Below are 15,854 nucleotides of genomic sequence, written 5' to 3'. Positions count from 1 at the left end.
GATGCAGGAAGATTGTTCCCGATGTTGGGGAAGTCCAGGACAAGGGGTCACAGCTTAAGGATAAGGGGGAAATCCTTTAAAACCGAGATGAGAAGAACTTTTTTCACACAGAGAGTGGTGAATCTCTGGAACCCTCTGCCACAGAGGGTAGTTGAGGCCAGTTCATTGGCTATATTTAAGAGGGAGTTAGATGTGGCCCTTGTGACTAAGGGGATCAGGGGGTATGGAGAGAAGGCAGGTACGGGATACTGAGTTGGATGATCAGCCATGATCATATTGAATGGCGGTGCAGGCTCGAAGGGCCGAATGGCCTACTCCTGCACCTAATTTCTATGTTTCTATGTTTCTATGATCTTGCAGAAACTGAGGAAATGATCGACATACTAACTGAATATTTTGCATGAAGAATCTCAACTATACAATGAATGGTATATGAAGAGCATTTTGGTATGGTGGCAATGAATAGGAAACTATTATCGAAAAAAGTTCAAGTTCACATTTATTGACACTTGCTGTCCGTAGCGGCGACTGCGGAGGGTTCACGGCCCCGACCACAGATGAACAAAGGAGGAGGACTGACCGAACATTATTGCCTTCCACCACAGTGAAGAATGTTGATTCCACTGTGTTGGATGTTCATGTTGTATTCTATTGTGTATTGTGCTCTTTTTGATTGTATGGCTGCATGGTAAGTCAAATTCCACTGTACCATTCAACAGATGTGATAGATATTCTGTTTATATCACAGAACTGAGGCTCAGCCAGTGTGTCAATGCTCTAACTGCAACTTGCATTTGACTGGTAGTAGAGGCCAGTTCATTGGCTATATTTAAGAGGGAGTTAGATGTGGCCCTTGTGGCTAAAGGGATCAGGGGCTATGGAGAGAAGGCAGGTACAAGATACTGAGTTGGATGATCAGCCATGATCATATTGAATGGCGGTGCAAGCTCGAAGGGCCGAATGGCCTACTCCTGCACCTATTTTCTATGTTTCTATGTTTCTATGACTGATTCCCACCTTCCCTGCTGTGAGTCCAAGTTATAAAGCTATCATCCTGACATCTGATCACTTAACTAACAATGAAGGCCTGCAGGATCTCAGGCTGCAAAATGATTTAGTGCCTCATAGAGAGATAAAAACAAAAATGGAAATTGGATTAAGCTACTTTCTGCCCGATACCGAGATACCCATCCCGTAGTATTATCCACTTTTTACAAACAGAATATGAAATGCTGAAGAGCCTGAATGAATAAATGATTCAGTGTTAAAATCCAGATCAAATTGTAAAACCAGGCATTAGATGTTTGATAATAAATGCATGTTGAATAATAAGAGAATAAGCTATTAGATAATGTCACTGCTTGTTATATACTGTAACCAGTTTAGCATAACAATCCAAGGCCTTGATTTCAGACAAGGTCATATTTGCCAACTAACTGATAATGAGCACTGTCATTTTGCTTTATCACCCTGATTATGAGAGATTTATAACAGTAAGGAATTTTATCAGTCAAGGATAATTTTTCTTTCCCTTTATTCCCAAGACACATACTCAGGCACACGAGTACAGACACGCATACACACACACACACACAAGCACATACACACGAGCACACAAACACATGCACACACATACACCCACACAGTAAGTTACTAATGCTAGTAAGGATATTTTTTGGAATTTAATTCTGCTGGCGGAAACAGAACAGTGGGCGACACTATTTGCAGCTTATTGGCATCTTTCCTATTGCAGGGTGACCAAAACTAAACATAAAACTCCAATTGCAGAAGCCGCATTTATTATTTTTTTATGCAACTACAACAAAGCTTATTTCCTAACTTAACCTACTTCTGAAGGCAAATCCCCAAACTGCTGGAATGCAGGAAGGAGATAGAGAACTTAGTAACATGGTATCAGGCAATAATCTCTCCATCAACGTTAGCAAGATGAAGAAGTGAGTTATCAACTTCAGGAAGCATGAAGGAGAACTTGCCTCATTTAGCATCAATGGCACCAAAATGGAAATAGTTGAGAGCTTCAAGTTCCTTTGCATTTCACAGTTTGGTTTGTAAACAGCTCTGCTCAAGAACACAAGAAATTTGCAGAAAGTTATAGATTTAGCCCGATCCATCCACACAGTCCAGGCTTCCCACCATTGACTCCAACTACACCATGCTTCCTCGGAAAAGTAGCCAACAAAATCAAAGACTTGTCCCATCCCAGCTATTTCTTCTTCTCCCTGCTTCCGTCCAGCAGATGGTACAGAAGCTTGAAAGTGTGCACTGCCAGACTCAGGAACAGCTTTTTTTCATTTCCTTAAGCTAAGATACTGTCCAATTCACCTCTACTACATTGGGAGCATTGGAGTTTGTCTATGGAACTGATGCACTACAATGTGCTACAATGTTGAGAACAATATTCTGCACTTTTAACTTCCTCTTTGCTCTATCTATTGTACTTAAGTTTGACGCTTGTATTTCTATATAGTATATTTGATTTGTTTGTATTGCGTGCAAAACAAAGCTTTTCACTGTACCTCGGTATATGTGACAATAATAAACCTAAACCTATATCTAAACCTTATCTCTCCACATTTCCTAAACTTTGTGCTGTAGTGCGGTAGAATTTTGTTATAAATCTGATTGTTAAACTGACTCGGGAACTTCATACTCTGGTGACACATTTCCCTCACTTCTGAGTGCTGGAATCTCCAATTGAATATGAGTACATTTGTCATCACTGAAGCAGGCTCTAACCAGAGAGCAGAGGTTTTGAGTTATTTAAAGGGGTCAATATTAACTGGCTATTGCAGGGGAATCCATGACATTCATTTTCTCACATGTTTTATGTTTTCATTTCTAGAGAGTACACTCAAGCCTTATCTGTAGCTTCTGAAGTCTTCACTTCCTTCTAATCCTCCTTCCCCTCAAGTTCACGCCCCTACCCAATTCTCTCTGCCTGGTCCTGGGGCCTCTCCCATTCTCACCCCTGATCCGATCTCTGATCCCACTTCTGCTCGATCTCAGAATGGCACTCTCACTGTCTGACTGCAAGCACCCGTCATTCATCCCAATTACCAGTTCTCATCGACTCATCCCTAATCAACCATTATTCCCTGATCCTCTGCCTCCTCCAATTCTCTCGCCTGCAGTGGTTTCCTGCAATCATTAACTCCCATTCTGAATGACTTCCTCAACATCCACTCTTTGCAATAGCCAGTGTTTGCAAATGAAAAGCTTATGAAGTGTTTTATTTTGCCTCCTCTCGTGTGTTACAAGTTGAGTTTAATGCACCATAAACAATGGCTGCCAGTGAGCCTGAACTGCAGTAATGTGGACAGTCTAGTCTGCTCAGTATCATTTTGATATTGATTGGTATTGGTTTACTATTGTCACATGTACCAAGATGCATTGATAGAATTTGTTCTGCATGCTCACCAGGCAAATTATACTATATATGAGTATAATAATAATAATGCATTTTATTTGCTGGCGCCTTTCTGGACACCCAAGGACACCTTACAGGACATAAAATCACAATACATTTATCAATATTAAAATCAAGTTGATTAAAAACAAAAAACAAAACAAACAAAAAAATACACAAAACATTTTAAGTCATTAAAATCAGGGTGAACATGGTGGAAGTTATGTTGGGTATGCTAATCTAAACAGGTGTGTTTTGAGTTGTGATTTGAATTGATCGATAGTGTCCAGGTGATGGATGGGAGATGGGAGAGTGTTCCAGAGACGTGGGGCAGAGCAGCTGAAGGCTCTGGCACCCATGGTGCTGAGTCTAAATGTGGGGACAGTTAAAATTGCAGCTGAGAAGGAACGAAGTGACTGGGAAGGAGTGTATGGTAGCAGCAGGTCAGAGAGGTATTGGGGAGCAAGGTGGTGTAGGGCTTTGAAGGTCAGCAGTAAAATCTTGTAGTTAATCCGGTGGTGCACAGGGAGCCAGTGGAGCTGAGTGAGGATGGGTGTGATGTGGTCCGATGATCTGGTGCGGGTGATGATCCGGGCTGCAGAGTTCTGAATGCATTGGAGGCAATGAAGACGTTTATTGGAGCTGCAAGTGAGGATGGCGTTGCAGTAATTGATGCGGGATGTGACCAGAGCGTGGATGAGGACTTTTGTATTGTCTTTGGAGAGGGAGGGGCGGAGTCTTGAGATGTTGCGGAGATGAAAGTATGCAGAGCGTGTGATATTGCTGATGTGGGGGCCAAAGGAAAGTGTACTGTCCAGAATGACGCCGAGACTTTTGACATGGGAGGAGGTGGGTATGGGTGAGCCATCAACTGAAATGGTGAACGGGTGGGTTTTGGAGAGTGTGGACTTTGAGCCAATTAGCATGATTTCTGTTTTATTTCCATTGAGTTTTAGAAGGTTGAGTGATACCCAATTGCTGATAGCTTGAAGACAGGTGGTGAGGGCAGTTGGGGGAAGGGAGGTGTTTGGTTTTGTGGAGAGGTAGTTGTGTATCATCGGCGTAGCAGTGAAAATTGATTCCAAAATGACAGAGAATATTGCCAAGAGGTTGAATATAGATGATAAAAAGCAGTGGCCCCAGCACCGATCCCTGAGGAACACCATGGGTGACTGTGGCAGTTGTGGATGTGACTTTATTTCCCTGGATGAACTGTTTTCTGTCGTGTAGATAGGACCTGAACCAAAGTAGTGCATTGTTGTTGATGCTGGTGGCAGATAGACGTTCCAGAAGAATTGGGTGGGAGATGGTGTCAAAGGCTGCTGTGAGGTTGAGGAGGATCAGTATGGATAAGTGGCCAGTGTCAGCTGCGAGAAGGAGATCATTTGTAATTTTTACCAAGGCTGTTTCAATGCTGTGATTGTGGCGAAAACCGGACTGAAATGGTTCATAGAGGTTATTGTTTAGAAGGTGGACTTGAAGTTGTGTCGCTACTGTCCTTTCCAGAAGTTTAGTGATGAATGGGAGGTTGGAGATGGGGCGGCAGTTTTTTGGATTGTTTGGATCAGAACCTGTTTTTTTTAGAATCGGGGTGACAGAAGCTGTTTTGAGAGATGTAGGGACAGTAGCAGTTGATAGGGAGGAGTTAATTATCAATCAATCAATCAATCAACCTTTATTGTCATCTTGCAAGCAACAGTTGTACAGTGCAAAATGAAAAGACGTTTCCCAGAGAATAGCGGAGCATCGCACATGAAATTTAAAACATTTCACACATAATAACACTAAAAACAATCCAGTCCCTGATGGAACAGTATAAATAGTTAAAAGCAGGTAAAAACACAATGTTAAAATACAATAAACCAATCATAAAAAATGTCCGGGGCAGCTGATTTGAGTGGCCAGTGCCAGTTATTAAAGTGTCCGTGCCAGCCACAGAATCAAGTGACTGTGAGTACAGAGTGACTGTTTAGCAGCCTCACAGCCTGTGGTAGGAAGCTGTTTAGCAGTCTTGTAGTCTGGCCTTTGATGCTTCGATATCTCTTGCCTGATGGCAGGAGATCCAGGTGTATGTGGAGGGGGTGCAGTTTGTCCTTAGCAATTCTCTGAGCTTTTGGACGTTATGATGGGTGAGATAGAGGCCAGACAGGATTTAACCAGGACAGTAGGGATGGGGTCAAGCAAGCAGGAGGAGTTCTTGGACTTGGTGATGAGTTTAGTTATTTCTTCGACTGTTGGAAGCTGGAAAGTAGATAGGGTGGAGAGTGGGGAGTCCAGTGTGGAAGTCAAGGGTGGGCTGTTGTGAGCAGAAGCTGAGAAAGAGTTCAATTGGTGATGAATGCTGGTAATTTTGGTACTGAAGAAATCCAAAAACGTATTACACTGAGCAGTGGAGGTGAGGTGATTCGAGGTTTCAGGAGGCTTAAGTAGTTTGTTGACAGTGGAGAATAAAGTCCGAGTGTTATTTTCACTGTTGTTGATGATGTTGGAGTAGTAGGAGGATTTAGCAGCAGTCAGGGCATTTTTATATGAGAGAAGATGATCCGTATGCATTTGGTGGTGAATAGTTAGTCCAGTTTTCTTTGTAAGTCTCTCCAGATGCCGGCCCACCATTTTCATATGGCGGAGTTCAGGAGTGTACCACGGAGATGACCTGCTAAAAGAGACTGTACGGGGTTTCAGAGGAGCCACGGAGTTTAATGAGGGGGATAAACAGTCATTGTAGCGATCAACCAGGTTAGCAATGCAGAGTGGGGGGGGAAGTAGGATGAAGAGAGTTACTGATTAGTCTGTTGAGTTCCACTTGATTAATGTTTTTCAGATTACGGAAGGATATGGTGCGCTTCAGATTGCGTTTAGGGAGTGGCAGATTAATATCAAAAAGGACAGTATAACAGGTAATGCAAATAAGCAGAGTGCAGAGTATAATGCTACAGCTACAGACAACGTGCAAGTTAAAAATAATTCAATGGCCACAATTGTGGTAGGTTGGGGATCGGGACTACATCTTTAGAAAATGAGAGGTTCATTCAAGAGTCTGATAATAGCAGGGAAGAAAGTGTTCATGGATCTGTCGAAACATGATTTCAAGCATTTGTTACTTGTGCCCGATGGGAAAGAGGAGTCAAGTCAAGTCGTGTTCATTGTCATATTGCGTCAATGTGGGTATTCAAAACTGCAATTCGGGCAGAGCAGTTGCCATACCAAATTGTGATGCTTCCCGATAGAATATGCTTCATCTGTGGAAACTGGTAGGACTCATTGGATATATGCCAAATTTATTTAGACTTCCAAGGAAGTAGAGGCATTGGTGTGCTTTCTTGACCATATCTATATGTGTGAATCAGGATAAATTAGTGGTGATATTTACACCTAGGAACTTGAGCATGCACATTATAATGTCTGACCCGCTGTGTTACTCCAGCTTCTTGTGCCTATATTCAGTTTAAATCAGCTTCTGCAGTTCCTCCCCATACATAATTTCTAGACTAACAGTTTAAAAAAATCTTTGCTATATCCAGGAAGCAAACTGGTTAACTTTGTTTGTCACAACTGAATATGGACTTTATTTAAAATCACAGTGCCAATGCACTAATTAGAATTTAAATGACTTGAAAATTAATTTTATGGATTTTATGGGACCATTTCCTATTCATTTTGTGGTGCATTAATTCAGCATTATCGCACTTTAAAACAATTTACAATTCAAAAGTTCTTAATATGTGCCTATTATTTGTATTATTTTTAAATCTCAATGCTTAGAACCTGTTAAGAAGTCCACAAATGGATGGAATTAATACAAAACTGTGATGAATTCCCCTGAGGGCAGCATGGTTTGGGGCAAGGTTGGCATCTGGTGTGACGCTTTTTTAAATGGTTCAAAGGAACATGGAAATAAGAATTATGTCAAGTCACAAATGAAAGAGTTTATTTGTCATATGAACTGGATATGAACCGGACCAATGCAAGTCATACTTGCCGCAGCTCCAAATAAATATTAGAGGTTATAATGGAGCATATATGTACACAATAAATTGTGAGTTATTCTAGTTAAACTAGAGCATGATGGTGCAAAACTTGAAGTAGTCAGTTCGGGCAAATTGCACTGAGGAACACAGCGCAACAACACTGGATCTCTGCCTCCTGTTCTGCCATATTCACACAACCCGAGGCATGACCTGCTGTTACACTGATCTTGCACAGCCTGAATGGGCACCACACATTACAAGATCACTTATCCCCTGGCCCATAGATGTGGTCTTCTGTCCATTTTGCAATGAGTTTCATTATCAGGAAAAAGACTATATTTGGATTTTTTTATTTCAGAGTTTTCAAGAAATCTTTTACAAAATATCTTGTCATAGATCTAGAAGTGAGGATGTGAAATGCTGTTTCTTCAGCAATATGAGTAGGAAAATTGACTGTCGCCTGTGCTGATATGTCCATGTTGGACATGCATATAGTATCACTGCTCTTGCAATGCTCCTTTACAGCTTTTTCGGCAAAATTAGTTCTGAGGTAACCTGTTGTTGGGCATTCTTAGAACAACCTTCCCCGTTGCCATCTCTGTGGTATCTTAATTTAAAGGGGCTTCAATAAGTCGGTTCCAGCACAGCACTGGAAACCCTCCGAGATGGACTCATTTTAATGTTATCCACAGTCCTCAACACCCCCTTTCCTCATACCACTACCCTACAACAAGCTCAAGCCCCTTTCAGAGCCCTAACCCTTCAAGGCAAGCCCAATTCCCAAGCTCTGATGCTCTGGTACTCTGACTGCAGGCTTCAATCCTTTGACCCCCAGGCCCCAGTCTTCTGATCAAGGTCTCATCCCAGTTCCAAGGTGACCACAAGCCTAGCTCCATGTCCCAGTCTTTCATAGTGATCTCCACAGGCTCAAACTCCCGACCCCTCTTCACTTAAAGGTCCAGAGTCATGACCCTGATCACCCTCCCAGACACTGATTCACAGTGTTGATCATTCACCCTACCCATTTCGCAATCTGACATTTGGACCCCTGGTAGCCACATATCTTCCAGACCTAAGATAGACACAAAATGCTGGAGTAACTCAGTGGGTTAGATAGCATATCTGGAGAAAAGGAATGTGACATTTCGGGTCGGGAAGCTTCTTCAGACTGAAGAAGTTTTCCGACCCGAAACATCACCTATTCCTGTTCTCCAGAGATATTGCCTGACCCGATGAGTTACTCCAACACTGTGTCTACCTTCGGTATAAACCAGCATCTGTAGTTCCTTCCTTCCCATTTTCCAGACGTATCTGCTATTTCCCTCTGTGCACTCAGCAACAATAATGTCAACTAACTCAAAGTCACAATGCACAAAGGACATTTTGCGATGAAGAGCCAGCAGCTTCCAACATATTGAATCTCAAGTGGCAGGAGACCCAGCAGAGCATTCATTGCTGCACAGCAGAACAAAGAGTTGATATACTCTATGGCGCTGAAGAACCTCTGGGATATTTCTCAGCTTAATTTCTACATATATCATAATCTTTATTCATTCACATGTTAAATGACAATTTTTATTTGAAGGAACTAAAGGATCTGAGAAGGATTTTTTCTCACCTAGAGGGTGGTTGGAATCTCAACCTCAATGCCTGAGTGGGTGATGGTGGTATTCTCATAGCATTTATGAGGTATCTTAATGAATGCTTGAATCACAAAGGCATGTGATAAAGTACTGGTAAAGGGGATAAGTGCATTCAATTTGGTCACAGTGGGCCAAAGGTCTTGTTTCTTTGCTGTACGACACCACTAGATGAGTATATTTGTATACGACAAGCGCATGACATCAGACAAGTATATTCCAATTGAAATAAGAACTCTGTGACAAGACATTGTGAATCCAGTGGGTAAATTTCAGAAGTGTCTTTCATCACAATTGATGCCAAATAACTGGCAATACAGGGTATTAGGGGTTATGGGGAGGAGGCAGGAGAATGGGGTTTAGGAGAGATAGATCAGCCTTGATTGAATTGCGGAGTAGACTTGATGGGCTGAATGGCCTAATTCTACTCCTATCACTTATGACCTTATGACCTGTAGATGTTCAGCATCTCCTGTTTTGAATCCAAATCCTGCACTCACACTTCTTTTTCCCAATAAAATTCAGATAATGTTTTCTGGTTTTATATCCAAAGAAAAGAATTGAATTGTAAACTGAATCCACATCAGCTGAGGGTTGACTTGACGGAGGATTTTAGAGTTAAGAACAGGTTTATAGGGTAAACATAATAAAGATATTTCCAGTTGTCAGAAGGGCAAAACTATTGCTAATATGAGAATGACAGAATAACTCTTTGAGGAGATCTAGAAATAATCTCTTTACCCAGTGAATGTACAAAATATGAAACTTGCTTTTATAAGTAGTCAATTTTGAGGATTTTTTGTCATAATTGGCAGAGATACATATAAGATAGATAACTATGAATGCTAACCAGATGGGAGGAGGTTGATGTGAAATGTAAGCACAATCGTGGACCAGCTCATGCTGAAGAACTGCTTCCGTACTGCATTCCTAATTGTTCTATATAAGCAATTACAAAAGCTGCAGGCTTACTGCCTCCCGCATATTTGTAAATAAAGGCCATGTATTTATTGTTGCATTTTTCTGAATGGACATTGGGATACCCTTTTAACGTTGCCTTTTCTCTTATGTATCACAGTGATGGCTGGGCGGATAGGTATGATGTGATAGATGGCTACCAGCGAGAAGCTGCCGGAGGTATAACAATCAAACTCCAATCACCTGATGTGGCCTGGTTCGATGATTACTACCTTCAGCTGCGGCCAGAGACCCACTTTAATAATCCCTGGTTCATTGAGTTTTGGCAACACAGATTTCAGTGCAGGCTGAAAAACCAACAGCAAGAAGATTCTGACTATAACAAGACCTGTGATGGTAAGGAACAGCTTGGCTGTTGCAAGATTCTCGTCACCCGTTTTTATTACAATAATTGGTTGGGATTTATGACAGAATATTTTTGTAAATAAAAATAAATAGAAATAGACCTCATGTATCCTGCATTGTCACCTGTCACAAAATATTTAATTACGTATTGTTTAATGAAAATTAATTAAATATCCCTCTTATATAGCCTGTAGAAATATCTTTATCTCCTAACAGGTGAGATTTTATATCAAATAACAACAGAAAGTGCTGGGAATACTCAGCAGGTTCAGACTGAATCTATGGGAAGATGAAGACTGTTCTTCAGAACTGGGAAGGAGGCAAAGAAAACGTGTTAAGATGTGAGGAGAAGGGGAGAGGTGTAAGGTCTCTGATAGGATAATAGGGTGACAGTGGGAATAAAATATATACAAGGTTAGCTGACCAATGAATGGAGTGAGAAGATAAATAAAAGGGCATGGACACAAGAAGGCATAATAAGAGAATGGGCCTGACCTTCACTCCCACAAGAAAACAAACAAAAAAACAAACAAGCTGAGCCAATATCACACAGGATGACTGATACAGACCGAAAAATCAAGTAGCTGGTATTGTAAAGTGCAATATTGAGTCAAAAAAGCTGCAAAGTTTTATGCAGAAGATGAGGCTATACACCATGCTTGTTTTGAGCCCCTTTGTAACAGGGCAGAAAGCCAAAGACAACAGGAGTGGGAGTGAGATGGAGAGTTAAAGTGGCAGAAATAGGAGCTCAGGGTCATCTCTTTGGACTGAATGCAGGTGCCCAACAAAACAATTGCTCAATACTGCAACCAGTGTTCACAAGATGGTATCTCTACAATAGAGAAAGCAAATGTATTTCCAATATTTTCTGTTTCTATTCTAGATTTCCAGCATTTGCAATACATTTAAAAAAAAATTACTAGGTAATATTTTTTGATTTGGAATCAGTTTAAAGAGGGTGAATTTCTCACATGTTTTGATGTATTTTTTACTCTAGCCAAATGAATCCCCAAAATAAAACCATGAAATACTGTAAACACGCAGCAGGCCAGGCAGCTTCCACAGAATTAATGTTTCAGGTCAAGAACCTTTTGGCAGAATGACCTGAAATGTTAACTCTGTTTCACACAAATGTTGCCTGACTTACTGAGTGTTTCCAAAATGTTCTATTTTTAGTTTGGATGTCCAGCATTGCAATTTTTGTGATTTTCATTGACTCCCCAAGAAGGTTGTAAACATATCCAGTTATAAATGGTACTGAACCTCAGTTGTGTGTTGTTGGCAGGCTGTGAGACGAAACTGTGCATGCGGTGTTGGTTGCTGTATCGCGACCTGCTTACTAGCCAGCCTCATGTTGGGTTAAAAAGTATTGAGTGAGATAGGGGCATACTCAGAAGGGGGTAGTTGGGTGGAGTGTATGAAAACCAAGTTAAACAGCAGGAAATATATATCAGCACATGGTATAGGGGCTTTTCATTCTAAGCCTCCCTCATTGATCTCCCCCATTGTCGTGTCCAGTTAATCTTTCACTCAGAACAATGGAGATCACTAGCTTTGTTTATAAAACCATTCAACCAAACTACCCTTTAAAGGGCTTATCTGGCTTTACATGTCTTCCAGCATGGACGTTGCTAAAATCATTCCTTTTGCTATTTACAATCTGTTTTATGTTGTAATCCTACCCTTTCCTCATTGTAACTAGCTTTATGACCTGTGATGATGGAAGCAAGGCACTTGATGCCAATATGATAATGGAGGCTTCCCCTGACATCTGGTCACTGACCACATCTCCATAAACATGAGATCATCTGGTCCAATGTGTAACTTGGTTTACCAATCCCCATTCATGCCTGAAGAAGGGTTTCGAACCGAAACGTCACCTATCCATGTTCTTTCCAGGGATGCTGCCTGACTTGCTGGGTAACTCCAGCACTTTTCCCATTCTATGCCAAGTTGTCAAATCCTTTATGTACCCAAGAAAAATGTGACATGAAGTTACTCCCATTAAGATTAACAGTGGTATCTGAAGGGCTCTCATTTCAAGAGCTCTAATCATAAAAAAAAAACGATCTCCTTAATATTTATTGTCAAAGGATTTATTTCGTGATTGAGAGAAATATATTCATTTAGAATGTTAATTAAAGCATTGGTCTTTAGACACATCTCAAATCTGAATTCCTTTCAATTGCTCAACGAGTGTTAAATGATCTGTCAGCAGGGAGCAATTCCATGGAATTAGAAAATAGAGTTCAGTCATAATTCTTGGATAGCCATGGAACCAGAGGTTCCACTGATTGGGAAAAGATATATCTTGACATTGATAGATTAGAAACAGCTTCAATTAGAATGAAGCCATGAGAAATGAAAAGCCAATCCATCCAAACACATATATATATATCAATGCCAATATATTATAATACAATATAATATTATAGTAGAATATATAATAACTAGTGTAAGCAAAAGCTTCATCTGGTGCAAAAACACTATCACACTATGAAACAAAGGAGAGCTACTGATGGTACTCAAGAGGTCAGGAAGTCACTAGTCACTGCCTGCCATTCTGAAAAGGAGCCGTTAATTCCTATTCTTTGCTTCCAGTCTGCCAACCAGCTCTATCCTTGTCAATACCCTACCCCAATACTATGTGTTCTAATTTTGCACACTAATCTCTTGTATGGGACCTTGTCAAAGGCTTTTTGAATGTCCAGATACACCACATCCACTGGCTCTCCCTTATCCATTCTACTTGTTACATCCACAAAACATTCCAGAAGATTAGTCAAGCATGATTTCACCTTCATAAATCCATGCTGACTTTGACTGATCCTGTCACTGCTTTCCAAATGCTCTGCTATTACACCTTTAATGCATTCGGAGGAAACCCTCGTGGTCACAGAGAGAACATACTAAACAACATAAGGACGGCACCTGAGGTCAGGATCGAACCTGGGTCACTGGTGTTGCGAGGCAGCAACACTATCACTGCATTACTGTGCCATCCAAGTTGTGGTTACCCCTTTACAGGAACGATGAGGAAGCTTTGGAAAGGGTGCAGAATATTATCTAGATGAGAGGGTATTAGCTACGAGGAGAGTTTCGACAAACATGGATTGTGTTCTCTGGAGCGTCGGGGGTTGAGGGTAACCTGATAGAAGTATATCAGGCACAGATAAGGATCGACAGTCAGTACCTTTATCACATGGGGAAAATATCAAAGAATAGAGGGAATAGCTTTAAAGTGAGAGTGGCAAAATTTAATGGTGATGTACAGGGCAATTTATTACACAGAAAGTGAAGGGTGCCCAGAACGTGCTGAAACATTTAATAGGCTTTTGTTTAGGCAGGTGCATCATATGCAGGGTCACTTGCAGGCAGAGGAGATTAGTTTAAATTGGCATCATGTTTGGCACAGACATTGTGGGCCAAAGGCCTTGTTCCCCTGCTGTACTATTCCGTGTGCTATGTTCTAAGGTCTTGTTTAAATGAGCTGTTGGTCTGATGAGTATCTTCACTGTCCGCGGTCAAACCACTAACTTTGCTTCAATTGGCTGCTCTCCTCTCTGTAGACTTGAAGCCTCTGCACTTATTTTGTTTTTGTTTAACATTCCAGAAGATAAAAAAACAAATGTATCCCTCACTATCTTAGAATAAATGGCTTCTAATTTCTATTAAAAGGGTATTAGTTTATTTTGTGGGGGGTTTTCTACATTGAAAATTCTTGCAGTTTCTTTGCTTCATTTTAGGTTGTTTCCATATTTCAGATGTCACAGATTTCTGCAATAGCATATTTGTTGTATTTCTGCATGGAGACAAGGAGACAAAGACTATTGGACAGAACTGCAGATGCTGGTTTAAATTGAAGGTAGACATAAAACACTGGAGTAACTCAGTGGGACAGGCAGCATCTCTGGAGAGAAGGAATGGGTGACATTAAGGGTCTCGACCCGAAACGTCACCCATTCCTTCTCCCCAGAGATGCTGTCTGTCCCACTGAGTTACTCCAGCATTTTGTGTCTACCATGCATATTTAGTTTTGTTTATGATTATTGTCACGTGCACCAAGTACAGTGAATATCAGGAGAAATGAGTGAAATGAATTGAAAGGAACTCACATAGATAAGGGGGCTTAGAGGAAGTACAACATAAAGTGCTGGAGGATGTCAGCATATCAAGTAGTATTTGTGCAGAGAATGGTGAGATGATGTTTGAGGATTGGACCATTCACACTTTTTGGTTTGCTCAAGATTCCAGCATCTGCAGTTCCTTGTGTCGCCTTACCCTTTTGATGGTTAATCAGGAGGAGGATGCGTGTGTCTGGTTGACTGTGGCCAAGGTGGTTTGCATTGTTCCACAAGCACTTCAGTGATACCACACCACTGCATGTATCAGTCATGATCAATGTGGCTTTTTATCTTGAGCTTTCTCAGCCTAGAGCTCCTTGCCAGTTGGCACAGAAGATATCAGCAGGAGACTGATTCCTGGGAATCACTTACCCTCATCACCTTGCAGTGCCCTTCATGAATTGCAAGGCACTTGATTAACATGCAGTAGGTGTGCAATAACCAGCTGCGTGTCACAGAAATTGTTTCCTGTTTCCCTGACAGTTGCTGGGACGTTATGGTTTTGCACCAGTCCTTTATGTTCTCCCCTTCAACTTCTATGAAACCACACTCGCTTTCTGACATTGCAAGGTAACTGAAAGGTTGGTGTTGGTGATTGAGAGACGAGGACAAACTCTTGAGAAGTAACCCCACTCTGGAACCTACACTCGACAGCTGAACAATTGACAGATTCTTGATTAATATGGGTTATGGAAAGAAGGCAGGAGAATGGGGAAGGTAGATCAGCCATGAATTGAATGGTGGAGTAGACTCGATGGGGGGGGATCCTTATTGCACACCTACTGCATGGAGTAGACTCGATGGGGGGGGGGGGGGGATCCCCCCCATCGAGTCTACTCCACCATTCAATTCATGGCTGATCTACCTTCCCCATTCTCCTGCCTTCTTCCCATAACCCATATTAATCAAGAATATTATGAGATCCGCACTCTTCTGAAGACCAGACACTGGGCATTCATGTCCGAAGATACAGAGGTCTGCAAGAAGTCCAGATACGACCATGGTAAGGCCATCAAAAAGGCCAAAAGGGACTTCTGCTACAAGCTCAAGGATGAGACGGATATTCGGCAGCTGTGGCAGGGCTTGAATGCAATCACCTCCTACAAGGCGAAATCAGGAGGCGGCTCAAATGTCAGCGAAGCATCACTCCCTGATGAGCTCAATGCGTTCGACGCATGCTTTGATAGGGAGAATACTGATGTGCCTTCCCAAGCCCCCATTCACCGCGATGGTATTTCGGTCACAGTCACAGAGGTTGATGTCAGGAAATCCTTCAGAGGGGTGAACCCTCGGAAAGTGCCTGGACCTGATGGTATACCTGGTCGTGTTCTAAAAACCTGTGCGGACCAATTGGCTGGAGTTTTTACAGACA

At 41.6% G+C, this 15,854-nt stretch overlaps 1 protein-coding gene across 1 annotated transcript in view; it reads left to right on the top strand.

The window, feature by feature from the left end:
* The window catches only part of grm5b (glutamate receptor, metabotropic 5b), a 473,006-nt gene that overhangs the window by 308,644 nt on the left and 148,508 nt on the right, over positions 1 to 15,854 (top strand). Inside the window, 1 exon segment of the mRNA XM_055637258.1 lies at positions 10,114 to 10,349. Coding sequence (XP_055493233.1) covers positions 10,114 to 10,349 — 236 coding nt within the window.

This window comes from Leucoraja erinacea, chromosome 6, assembly GCF_028641065.1.
Source record: "Leucoraja erinacea ecotype New England chromosome 6, Leri_hhj_1, whole genome shotgun sequence".
NCBI classification, from domain to species: Eukaryota; Metazoa; Chordata; class Chondrichthyes; order Rajiformes; family Rajidae; genus Leucoraja; species Leucoraja erinaceus.
Note: the sequence above shows the minus strand (reverse complement) of the source record. Positions and strands in the feature narration are given on the sequence as shown.